This window comes from Dermochelys coriacea, chromosome 23 (assembly GCF_009764565.3).
Source record: "Dermochelys coriacea isolate rDerCor1 chromosome 23, rDerCor1.pri.v4, whole genome shotgun sequence".
Classification (NCBI taxonomy): Eukaryota; Metazoa; Chordata; order Testudines; family Dermochelyidae; genus Dermochelys; species Dermochelys coriacea.
The window spans coordinates 6,838,622-6,852,209 of NC_050090.1; the positions used below are offsets into that span (position 1 = coordinate 6,838,622).

At 45.9% G+C, this 13,588-nt stretch overlaps 1 protein-coding gene across 4 annotated transcripts in view; it reads right to left on the reverse strand.

Annotated features, from left to right (window-relative positions):
- Positions 1-13,588, reverse strand: part of PPP1R37 (protein phosphatase 1 regulatory subunit 37) — a 187,542-nt gene that overhangs the window by 117,098 nt on the left and 56,856 nt on the right. For all 4 annotated transcript variants that reach the window (XM_043501696.1, XM_038381594.2, XM_038381595.2 and 1 more), the window contains exon 2: positions 10,482-10,579. In XM_043501696.1, the coding sequence (XP_043357631.1) occupies positions 10,482-10,579 (98 nt within the window). The remainder of the gene's footprint in view (positions 1-10,481; positions 10,580-13,588) is intronic.

Consider the following 13,588-nt stretch of genomic DNA (forward strand, 5'->3'; position numbering starts at 1 on the left):
CACGGGTCTGAAAACAGTTGGTAACCAGGGCTTTAGCACATGACGGTGGCTGACAGCGACTATTCCAGCCGGGCAATTTTGGAAAAAAAAAAAAGTGTATGGGGGGGGCACAAAAGGACAGCGTGGGCCAATGGAGGGAGGGATGGACCTTGCCCTTGGCCATGAGGCCCTTGGAACAGAAGCTAGTACTGCCATACAGCATAATAGTAAATTAAAATGTAAATAGCAAGTGATTTATAAAAAATGTTTTAAAAAAATCTTGCGTATGCGATGGTTCCATCCACAGGATCAACCTCCTCAGTTGCTACCTGGGAATCAGGGTTGGTTGCTTCAGGGCAGGAATCCAGTTCATCTTCTAAATGGCTGGCGTCAAGTGCCTGAGTTCTGAACAGATGCTGGCTCTCTCAGATCTCTTCACTGGCCTCCTCTTGCTCATGCTCCGATGAGTCTTCCTGGTCATCCGGCGGGGGGAGGAGAATGACCTGCAAGCTTCTCACATTGCCTGGATTAGGTCATGTAGTTATGCATGTCCAGCTTCTCAAAAAAACGTTCTCTGCCACATTTCTTCCTGTTCCTTATTTTAACATAGGTGCTCCTCAGCTGTTTGCTCTTTATCCAGTGTTGTTTGGCATTCTGGTCATAGCCCCTCGCCAGCATGTGCCTCGCAACGCCCACAAATGGATCTTTTTCCAAGTGGCTGGCAACAAGAGCTACCTACACCAACGTTTCTCCCCAGATGGCATTGAGATCCACTGTCTCAGCATGGAGACAAGGGCTGCTTGAGGCATGCTGTAGGGCTTCTGGAGTATTAAGCACACCCACCATGATAAACTGGAATCCAGGAGTGAATGAACAGCCACCTTATAAATGAGGAAGGGGACATCCAATCAACTTGAACCCAGGGCAGGAGAGGGCACACAGGTAAACAGACAGGTCAATAGTCAACTACAAAGCAGTGTGGGATAGGCACTGAGAGACTGTGAAACCTGTTTGCAGTAGCATTGGGTGCACTCAAACAATAGATCAGACTAAGGTTTTGTCTATACTGGCAAATGAAAGACAACTTTTGTAATTCAGAGGTGGTGTTCTCTCTCTCTCACACACACACACACACACACACACACACACACACACCATGAAAGACTAAAGTTTTGTCGATGACAAGCGCTGGTGTGAACAGCACCTTGTCGGCAGGAGCGCTCTCCTGCCAACAATGCTAACGCCCGCTACACTCGTTGCAGGTGGAAGTTTGTCAGCAGGAGAGCTCTTTCCTGCTGACAAACAGTGGTTACACTTCATGCTTTTTAGCGGCATGGCTGTAGAGGCACAGCCATGTTGCTAAAAGCTGTGTAGTGCAGATATAGCCTCACTCGCTTTGCAGCAAAGTAAGTTCATTTTGAAAGGCGACTCCAAAGTTTTCAACAAATGCGAAGTCAGTGAACAACAATGAATTGTCATGTGCACACATGCGTTTTCAAAGCAGATTAACGTCAGCTGTAGAAATAAGTTTAGGGGGCTTTCATGCAGATCCCCACATCTATACCCTGGAGTTCAGAGTGGGGAGGAAACCCCGACACCCTTCATCTGTTTTGTCCATTTAGATTAAAAAACAATACAGTTTCCCCAAGAACAGTTTATGTTTATAGTGCCAAGTACAATGAGGCTCCCTTCTCAGTTAATTTCTATGCAACACCATCATACAAATAAATTCACAGGCAGGCAAAATTGCTAGAGCAGTATGGAAAAAATGGTTACCTACCTGCAACTGTTGTTCTTTGAGATGCAATGTGGATGTGTATCTTATGTGGGTGTGCATGTCCCATGCACCAGAGTCGGAAAACTGCCTAACACTATCTATAGTGGTAGCTCTCATGCCCTATGGCTGTAGCCTCTCTTGCCCCCAGGTATACAAGGGCAGCGCTGCCCTGACCCCCCACTTCAGTTCCTTCACACTGAAGGTCAGAAGTACTCGCTCTGATACAGAGGGGATGGAAGAAAGGTCATGGAATACATATCTGCATCACATCGCGAAGCATAGTTACAGGTAGGTAACAGTTTTTTCTTCTTTGAGCAGATGTAGCTGTGTAGGTGACTCACAAGCAGTCCCCGCACGAGGTTGGGCTTGGAGTCTAAAGAAGGACTGCCTTCACAAAGTCTGCATCTGATCTGGATGCAGCCGTAATGGCATTGTGCATACTTCTCCAAATCACTGAGGACCAAGAGGCCGCCCTGCAAATGTCCAATATAGAATTGTTGTTGATGTCACCTGAGTTTTTGTGGAATGAGCTCATACCCCTTGAGTGGGCATAGCCTGGAGCTACTTCATATGCTGTTGTGATAGTCTCCAGATGGATAATCTCGTGTATCTGAATAGACTTCTTGACCCTTCATTTGGTCTGCATATGAAACACACAGCCATGGTGAGGAACAGAAAAACGCTAGACATTGCCTGACATCCAAAGCATGGAGATGGTGCTCCTCTGGGGTTAAATGTGGATTAGGGAAGAACATCTGTAGATATATAAACTTGGTTCAAACGAAACTGAGAAATCACCTTTGGTGAAAAGTTAGGATGCAGCCACCAGGTCACTGTGTCTTTGGAAATTTGCATGTAAGGAGGCTCTACCACAGAGGTAGACAAACTACGGCCCGTGGGCCACATCCGGTCCGCAGGATCATCCTGCCCAGCCCTTGAGCTCCTTGCCGGGGAGGCTAGCCCCCAGCTCCTCCCCCACAGCCTTAGCTTGCCGAGTAGGTAGCTCTGTCCGGGCAGCAGGGCTGCGAGCTCCTGCTGCTCTGAGTGGTATGGTAAGAGGGTGGCAAGGGGGAGCAGGGGGTGGTTGGATTAGGTAGAGCTTTGGGGGGGTAGTTAAGGCATGGGGAACGGGGGGGTTTGGATAGGTGTCGTGGGGGGGAGGGGAGCAGTCAGGGAGTGGGAAGTGGAAGGGGGCAAATAAGGGGTGGGGGCCAGGCTGTTTGGGGGCACAGCCTTCCCTACCCAGCCCTCCATACAGTTTTGCACCCTAATGTGGCCCTTGAGCCGAAAAGATTGCCCACCCCTCCTCTGCCATCAAAGCCTTCAACTCACAAACTCTCCTTGCAGATGTTATTGCCACAAGGAAGGCAGTTTTCTGACATCAAAGAGGAAGTTGCCAGCAGCTCAAATGGAGGTACCAAAAGAGCCGCTAAAACAGTATTAAGGTCCCACAAAGGAACTGGCTCTTTAACCAGTGGGTGGAGATTAGGTACTCCTTTCAAGCAGCACATTGCCATGGGGTTTGAAGACACAGACTAATCATAAATAGGTAGACAAAAAGCCAAAGCTGCAACAAGGTGGACTCGCAATGAACTAAGCGCAAGGCCAGACAACTGAAGGTGCAACAGTTAGTCCAAGAGGTCCTGGATACAAGCGTGCATTGGTTGAACTCCCCAGGCTAACGACTATACACAAAAACAATTCCACTTGGCCAGACAAACAACCCTGTTGGAGGGCTTCCTATTGTTAAGCAAGACCTGGTGGACTGCCTCCAAACATTGTGCCACCTCCTCCACATCTAACCATGCAGCGTCCACATTGTGAGATGCAGGAGCCGAGTAATGGATGCAAAACCTGATCATGATGCTGAGTCGGGAGAAGGGATATGGGAGGCCAGATCGATAATGTGAGGCAATCAGAGAACCAACGTTTTCTTGGCCATGCTTCAGCAATCAGAATGAGCCTGGCATGGTTCAATCTCAGCTTGAGAATGACCTGTGGGATGATCAGAAGTGGAGGAAAAGCATAAAAGAATGCCAATTATCAGCTCAAGTGCAAAGCAACAGTTCAGGAGCTCAGGACTGAGACCCCACTCAGTTCGCATTTCTTGTTTTTTCTCATGCCAAACAGATGAATTGTTAGAATGCCACAAACTGAAAAGACAGATGGCAGGACACTGGGCTCCAGAGACCACTTGGGATTCTGAGAGAAGCTCCAGCTGAGGTGAGCTGTCAGGTGATTATGGATCCCAGAAAAGAGATTGGCCCTGAGGGCAGTGTACTCCCTGATGCAAAACTAGCAGACTCTTGACGGCCTCCCGACAAAGCATATTGGAGTGAGCTTCCCCCCTGCCTGTTCACATAATACATAGTGATGGTACTGCCGTGAGTATGAGAACCACTGAGCCCCAATGTGATCTTGGAAGGTGCTTGGAATGCTTTTTTTGCCTCTGTTTTCACTAACAAGGTCAGCTCCCAGACTGCTGTGCTGGGCAACACAAAATGGGGAAGAGATGGCCAGCCCTCTGTAGAGATAGAGGTGGTTAGGGACTATTTAGAAAAGCTGGACATGCACAAGTCCATGGGGCCGGACGAATTGCATCCGAGAGTGCTGAAGGAATTGGCGGCTGTGATTGCAGAGCCCTTGGCCATTATCTTTGAAAACTCGTGGCGAACGGGGGAAGTCCCGGATGACTGGAAAAAGGCTAATGTAGTGCCCATCTTTAAAAAAGGGAAGAAGGAGGATCCTGGGAACTACAGGCCGGTCAGCCTCACCTCAGTCCCTGGAAAAATCATGGAGCAGGTCCTCAAAGAATCAATCCTGAAGCACTTAGAGGAGAGGAAAGTGATCAGGAACAGTCAGCATGGATTCACCAAGGGAAGGTCATGCCTGACTAATCTAATCGCCTTTTATGATGAGATTACTGGTTCTGTGGATGAAGGGAAAGCAGTGGATGTATTGTTTCTTGACTTTAGCAAAGCTTTTGACACGGTCTCCCACAGCATTCTTGTCAGCAAGTTAAGGAAGTATGGGCTGGATGAATGCACTATAAGGTGGGTAGAAAGCTGGCTAGATTGTCGGGCTCAACGGGTAGTGATCAATGGCTCCATGTCTAGTTGGCAGCCGGTGTCAAGTGGAGTGCCCCAGGGGTCGGTCCTGGGGCCCGTTTTGTTCAATATCTTCATAAATGATCTGGAGGATGGTGTGGATTGCACTCTCAGCAAATTTGCGGATGATACTAAACTGGGAGGAGTGGTAGATACGCTGGAGGGGAGGGATAGGATACAGAAGGACCTAGACAAATTGGAGGATTGGGCCAAAAGAAATCTAATGAGGTTCAATAAGGATAAATGCAGGGTCCTGCACTTAGGATGGAAGAATCCAATGCACCGCTACAGACTAGGGACCGAATGGCTCGGCAGCAGTTCTGCGGAAAAGGACCTAGGGGTGACAGTGGACGAGAAGCTGGATATGAGTCAGCAGTGTGCCCTTGTTGCCAAGAAGGCCAATGGCATTTTGGGTTGTATAAGTAGGGGCATAGCGAGCAGATCGAGGGACGTGATCGTTCCCCTCTATTCGACACTGGTGAGGCCTCATCTGGAGTACTGTGTCCAGTTTTGGGCCCCACACTACAGGAAGGAAGTGGATAAATTGGAAAGAGTACAACGAAGGGCAACAAAAATGATTAGGGGTCTAGAGCACATGACTTATGAGGAGAGGCTGAGGGAGCTGGGATTGTTTAGTCTGCAGAAGAGAAGAATGAGGGGGGATTTGATAGCTGCTTTCAACTACCTGAAAGGGGGTTTCAAAGAGGATGGCTCTAGACTGTTCTCAATGGTAGCAGATGACAGAACGAGGAGTAATGGTCTCAAGTTGCAATGGGGGAGGTTTAGATTGGATATTAGGAAAAACTTTTTCACTAAGAGGGTGGTGAAACACTGGAATGCGTTACCTAGGGAGGTGGTAGAATCTCCTTCCTTAGAGGTTTTTAAGGTCAGGCTTGACAAAGCCCTGGCTGGGATGATTTAACTGGGACTTGGTCCTGCTTTGAGCAGGGGGTTGGACTAGATGACCTTCTGGGGTCCCTTCCAACCCTGATATTCTATGATTCTATGATTCTAAGGTCCGACAAACACAGCAGATGCCATGAAGCTCCAGACTACTGATATGTAGAAAAGCTTCTTGTTCCGACCACAGACCTTGAACCTTCAGCGAATCCAGCACTCCCCCGCTTATTAAGGGGGCATCGGTGACAATTATTCTGGTTGGTGGAGACAGAGCGAAAAGAATGCCCTGGCACACATTGACCTGAACCATCCACTACCAAGACTGGTGGAGGAAGACAGACCAGTCTGCCCAAGGGATGACAGTGCTGACGACAGATCGACAACTTCAGTCATATTTGAAGAGGACGAAGGTGCAGCATGGCATTTGAACTACCTGTGGACACAAAGCCATATGGCCTAGCAACCTCAGTCATACTCAGACTGCAGCTGAGGATTGGGACTGCATGTCCAGAGTAAGCAGTGAATTGCCTGGAATCATTCAGTCAGTAGAAATGCTCTTGAATTCATAGTTTATCACAGGGATGGGCAAAATTTTTGGCCCAAGGGCCACATCGGGGTGCAAAACTGTATGGAGGGCCAGGTAGGGAAGGCTATGCCCCCCAAACAGCCTGGCCCCCACCCCCTATTCACCCCTTCCCACTTCCTACCCCCTGACCCATCCAACCCCCCCTGCTCCTTGTCTTCTGACTGGCCCCTCCCAGGACCCCCACCCCAAACCACCCCCCCAGGACCCCACCCCCATCCAACCCCCCTGCTCCCTGTCCTGACTGCCCCCCTGACCCCTATCCACACCCCCACCCACTGACAGGTCTCCCGGGACTCCCACGCCCTATCCAAACCCCCCTGTTCCCCGTCCCCTGACTTCCCTCAGGAGCCGCTACCCAACTCTTTCACACACACACCCCATGCCCCCTTACCATGCCACTCAGAGCAGCAGGAGCTCGCAGCCCCGCTGCCTGGACGGAGCCAGCCACGCTACCCACATAGCAAGCTAAGGCTGCAGGGGAGGGGCTACAGTGGAGGAGGGACTGGGGGCTAGCCTCCCCAGCCAGGAGCTCAAGGGCCAGGCAGGACAGTCCCACGGGCAGGACAGTCCCAAGGGCCATAGTTTGCCCACCTCTGGCTTATCAGGTCTACAACAAACTAAATTCTTTGAAATGGAACCAATATTGGATTTCCCACTGTTAAGGATGGGACCCAGATGATTGAGTGGGTGTACAGTGAACTGGACATAACAGAAGACTTGCCCGCTCAGTAATCAATCATCCAGATACAGGAAGATATCAATTTACCTCGTCCTGAGGTACACTGTCACCATTACCATGCATTTGGTAAAGAGCTGGGGGGTAGAAGAAAGGCTGAAGGGCAGCAAGATGTACTAGTAGTGTCGGCCCACCACAACAAGCCAGAACAAACCTCCTATGGCTCGGAAGAATTGCTACGTGAAAATAAACGTCCTGAAGGTCTAGGGCTGAGAACCAGTCACTGATTTAAGGCAAGGAGTATAGTTGCCAGGGTGACCACCTGGAAACTGATATCTGATGTATTTGTTGAGGTAGGGAGGTTGAGGATAGGTCTCATCCCTCCCTTGGGCTTGGGAACAAGGAAATACTGGGAGTAAAATCCCTGTCCCCGATGCTGCAGGGGGACCTCCTCCACAGCCCCAAGGCCAGTAGAGACTGAATCTGCTTGAGAAGCAGTCTCTCATGAGAGGGGTCCCTGAAGAGGGATAGGGTGGAGGGATGGAGAGGAACTGTACGACATTACTGGGTCTGAAGCATGTCAGATCAGGCTGTCTGTTGTAATCAAATCCCAAGCACTGTAAAAGCAAGCCAGCCTGTCCCCAAACAAGGGGCTGGTGAAAGAGGTTACCACTGGATCACTGTCTTGGACACGCAACTAAAAACAAGTGCTTGCTAGACCCTAACATGGGGGTGTCGGGGAGTGGGGGGGCACAAGAAGGAAGACGACATGCACCAGCTGGCTGAACCCTCCTTCTTTGGGACCTGTGGATCTTTCTGCAGTAGTCCTGCTGCTGCACAGGAAGGGAGGACTGTCTCAAAAAAAAACCTGAGCGGTATTGCTATGGCTGCTGACCACTAAACACCAAATATCAGAGTTAGTCTCAGAATCATCCTGGAAGGGGATTACGCTGCATCATGCTGCCGGCAATCTCCATAATTGGTGAACAGCGACTCCATAGAGTTTAATTCCCTTTGGGGACAAGTTCAGAGCAAGATGGCTTGCCTGTCAAATAGTTGCTGCCTCTACTAAGTAAAGACTTGAGTAAATCAATGCATCTTCTATTGTGCTCTAAAAAATAGAAGACATACCCCTCTGCATCACTCCAGAATATTCCTATCAGTAGGGACAAGTGGTCACTAAAGAGAGCAGTACTCTTGGCTGTTAAGGACTTGAAGAGGAGGTCCAGGATCTTTAATTTTATCTTGTGTTGGTCCCATTACGTAACGGGATGGCTGAATGAACAAGTTCTTGTCTAGCTGATTTATTGCTAGTAGGTTTACACTTTTAGTCTACTTATGTAGGCAACAATTAACAAGAACATAGCTTCTGTATTTCACAAAAATTGAACCCAGGAAGTTTAGAAAGGACAGTTATTTTGATTAAGTATTATTAATGCCGATTGGAAACGTGTTTACATCACAGTATTTTCTTTAAGACACATTTGTGATGTCATTTGTAACAGTAATTCAACAAGATGTTTGATTTGGTATTTCTAAGCTTAATGCCAATGGTAATTAAACTTAAAAATATATTTCACAGTTTATTTATGGTGATAACTTCTTGAAATTTCAATTCTGTATTCCAGGTCCAGCAGCACGCAGTTTTGTTCACTGAAAGTCATCATGTTCTGACACACCAAATGAATGCATTTCAAAAAAAGAAGAAGTATATTAGTCATAATCCTACAGTCCCTGGATCTTTAAGTCACCTCAATCAAATAGGCTGAACGCAGAAATAGAAAAGATACAAGAAACCTTTTTAGAGACTGTTCCTCTTATGCTTAACATGCAGACTATTACGCTAGCAATAGGGAGAGAAGCCTGCGGAGGATGCCCTAAACCACTGGTTCTCAACCCACAGACTGCCTGCAGCCCAATTAGCACACAGCTGCAGTCCAACTGTATGCTAAACAAAAAAAAATACAAAGTCTGCTGCTCTGGTCTGGCAGGGGGCAAGGCCAGCTGAGGAGAAGACAGCATCAGGCAGCCCCGCTGGAGCGTGCCTCCCAGCAGTGGGCCAGTGAGTGCAACAGGGGACAGGATACATGAGAGTGGGTCTCTGGGGAGGTTTGTGGGGGGGGGGGGGGGTTTCTGGGCAGTGAGGGGGGGGCACTGGGCAGCATAAGCAAGAGAACTAGCGGTATGCAGGGGTGCTGCAGCACCCCTAGGTTTTACATGGGGATCAGCTTCTGGCCCTGTTCTGTGAAGGGGGGCACTGGGCATAGGGGTTTGTGGGGGAATTTGGGGGAGGTGGCCCACTGTGCTTCTCAATACGTGGCCCACAGTAATAAATAGGTTGAGAACCACTGCCCTAAACTGACTTTTCAGAAACATTTCGCATTAAGATTGCACAACCTCTGGATATCATCAGCTCAGTAATCTGTTCACACATTCTGAACATTTACAATGTAATAATATCCATTTAAAAACATTCCACCTTACTTCCAAGTGTCAGTGCAAGTACATTATGAGAAACCCAACTGATTTTAAAAATACCCAAATATTTAAGAAATTAAAACCTCATCTATACTTCCGTACAGTGCTGAATTTGTACTATATGGCGATGTAATCCTAGTAACCCTCTGTATAGTTCTAAGTAAGACTTTATATAAAATTCCTCTGTCTACAACACACTCCTAAGTATGCAAGCTGATTGGTTCCGTTAGTGCCATCCTGTACTGCCTAGAAAAGTACTGTAGCAACCCCCATGAAATTTCACTCCCCCAAGAGCAGTCGTCATTTCCCTTCGCTCCTCTACTGCTTCCACCTCCCACTCCTGCCACAGTCTTTCCTATAATTTTTACATTAAACATTTATGCTGCACGCTCCTTTTTCTTCTTTCTCCTTATGTATCACAGTATACAAACTCTGAAAAAAATATACCTGAACTTAAACCAATGTAGGGTTAATAATTAAAAGGTTGAGTATCCCCACACTTGAGAAAACAAAAAATAATTAACATAGCATAAGATAGAAAACAATACATAAGCCGTGTTGGAAATCTCATATCCATCTTATTTAAACTGAGCACAAAAAGGAGCCTATCTGTAAGCACTGTTCAGAAAGAAAAACATTTAAGAACTAAAGGCAAGAACCCAGACTTCAGTAATATTTTATTAAATAATTTATGCACAGTATTTTGGTAACAAATACCTTGGATACTAGCATCCTGTAACAGTTTTTCATCTGCTAAAAACCTGCTCAAGTTGTTAGAAAGCAATGCTATTGTTTTTCCATATTTGACTGGCATGAAAATTATTCTAAGTATCAACATAGGGTCTGTTTTTAGCAGATTTATATTTTCAGTTCTGATATGACTGCAGATGACTTTTCTAGAGTTTCCATGTCAGTCATATTCCAAGAGCTAAACAGGATTAAATTTTTGTGCTGCATATGTAAGAATATCCACAATACCTGTATCTGCTTCAGTAGTTTGGGTATCTGTTTGCAGTTTAATTTCTGACAGGCTTGTTTGTAGGCAATGATTATTTCCTCAACAGTCACATTCTGGGCTGAAAATGTAAAGGGTAAAGATTAAGATTACATTTACACTCATTTATTCAAACTCATCCTACAATGAACTGTGTGTCAGGCACTTGCATTAACAAAAGTGTGAGAGTTGTGTATAATTAACTAATGCTGTTCTCACCCAGAACCATTTCAAATGGCAAGGATATGAAATAGGCAATTTATGTTAAAAGCAAAATGAGAATCTAATTTGATATTTTACTGTAAGAGTTGAACAGCTACATTACCAAAATGTATACATTGATCCTACACATTGTCTGTGCACTATATCGTGTTTGTGAACTTTGTTTTCTGTGTGGCTTTTTAACCATTTTATTCAGGAGGTCTCAAAGTCCCGGCCCGCGGACCATCTGTGGCCAGAGAACCTCTCCACTGCAGCCCGCAGAGGAGAGACGCATTCAGAGATGCTGCCGGCAATGACAGCTGCAGGCGCCGCCCCCCGCAGCTCCCATTGGCTGGGGAAGATAGACAGAGATATCATCACTAGTTGCCGGGCAGAGTCAGCCATAAAGACAGTGTCATTTTTCCCCATAATGAATATAAACAAGTCAAAATACCCAACACAACTATCTGATGCACACCTTGCTGCAATCCTGAATGTTTTAATTGCTCAGTCACTGAGGCCAAACATCAACAAACTGACAGAACTGAAGCAATGCCAGGTGTCTGGCAAACACTAAAAACTCAAAAAGAAAAGGAGTACTTGTAGCACCTTAGAGACTAACAAATTTATTTGAGCATAAGCTTTCGTGAGCTACAGCTCACTTCATCGGATGCATTCGGTGGAAAATACAGTGGGGAGATGTCCGATGAAGTGAGCTGTAGCTCACGAAAACTTGTGCTCAAATAAATTTGTTAGTCTCTAAGGTGCCACGAGTACACCTTTTCTTTTTGCAAATACAGACTAACACGGCTGCTAATCTGAAACTTGTTCTTATGAATAGACTTTAATGTCAGAAGTTAAGTTTAGAATGGACCATCATGATCATCAAGTTTGACCTCTAGGTTAAAGAGCCTTCTGCTATCAGATATCTTGTCCTTGTGAAGGTACTTTTAGATCATGATCAAGTCACCTCAGTCTTCTCTGATAAGCTAAATAGACATAGCTCCTTAAATCTCATTGTGAAGAGCATTTTCTAGACCACACCCCCCCCCCCAAAAGAAAAAAAATCTGTAGTTCTTATCTGAACCCTTTCCCATGTTCAACACCTTTTTTACAGTGTGGACACCACACACAGTATTCTGGTAGTGGTTTCACTAATGTCATGTGTAGATGTAGTACCACCACTTTACTCTTGATCAGTATTCCTGTGTTAATATAGCCAAGTAATATGTCAGCCCTTTTAGCTAAAGCATCATATTTGAAACTCAGGTTCCGTTGTTTATCTACAGGCCAAAAATCCTATTCAGAGACACTGCTTTCTAGTCCGCAGTCCTGTAAGTATGGCCTACATTTTTTGTCCTTAGATGTATGACCTTGCATTTGACCATATTAAAATACAAGTTTGATTGTACCTAGATTACCAAGTGATTTGATAAATCATTGGTATAGAACTATTTCATTATTTGCCATATTAACAATCTTTGTAGAATTTGCAAACCTCAGCCATGATTTTATATCTTCTTTCAGATTGTTGAGAAAATACTGAATAGCACTGAAACGAGAACCATTCCCTGTGGAACCCCACTAGTAACACCCTGTAAGCTGCTATTTCACACTTAACTACACTGAGACTGACAGACAGACAACTTCTACTCTATTTAGTTGTGTGCAATATTGATTTTGCACAGTGCTAGTCCTTTTTATTTTTAAATTAGAATGTCATGTAGTAGGATACCAAATACCTTACAGAAGTCCAAGTATACTGTAACAATTACCCCATCAAGCACACTTGCAATCTTGTCAAGGAACAACATGAAGTTCATCTGACAAGACCTATTTTGTCTTGTTCATTGTTGTTCTTTAAATTTCTAGCCTTTCAAGTCCTACATCTCCTGTTACTGCTCTGGGTCAACCTTCCCTTGCTGGACATTCACCAGGCTGCTGTGTTTGGACCAACATGCCAAGTCCACGTTCTTTTAAGCTCCCTTGGGTCTGGGTAGGTTCTAGGTGCTCACTCTTTCTTTCGTCTCTGGTTTGGTCCCTGAGCATAGATTCGTTTGGCACCCTTCTCAAAAAGGGCCCTGCAGCCTAGCTGCCCTAGGCCCTAAGACCAGTGCCAAATCCCTCCAAGACTCCCCCGTAGTTAAGCATACCCTCTCCAGAGCTCTACCTTAGCAGGTACTCTTATTTACTGTTTAGCTCTTCGGAGACATGATAGTTGAAGGCAAAAAGTCAGACTTTGAGTGGTTTAGAAATCCCTCTGCACTCTTTACTTTCAGACAACACAAGTGATATATATGGCTCCATGTAAAAGAAGAAACACTTATACGCCATTCCCTGCCTTGGTTCTCTGTGCACTCCTGAGCATTCTTTGGGACCTGGTCAATGTCGTTTCAGGGGTCCAGGTCCCCTCTTCTTGACTTCAAAAAGAGAATCCTGGGCTGGGTAAGTGTTCTGGAGTGGTCAGCGACCTTGTCCTTATATAGCTTCCAGTACTCTCTCTCTCTCTCACACAACCCCTATCAGATGATCTATTCTTTGATTCCCAAAACATCTAGGACAGTAGGGGTTTCCCTTGTTGGTACCAGCTCTTCATCCAATGGTGTTTCCACTTGAATAGAAGGTCATCAAGTTTTATGCCCCAACACTGTTAATCCTCTGTTGGGTGCAATAATTTATTCTGACATGTCCTGTGTTTTAGCTCAAAATGGAGGCTACAGAGCCAAGGTGAAGGCACAGAACAGTTTTACAAACAAGTAGCTTTTGGGAACAAAACGGCATTTTCAGATTATACAGATAAATCCAGACATACACTTGTCACCCATTCCATTGTTTTGCCCATGCCTGCTGTCAAGCTAATTGGTGTATCTGCAAACTTTCAATAATGATT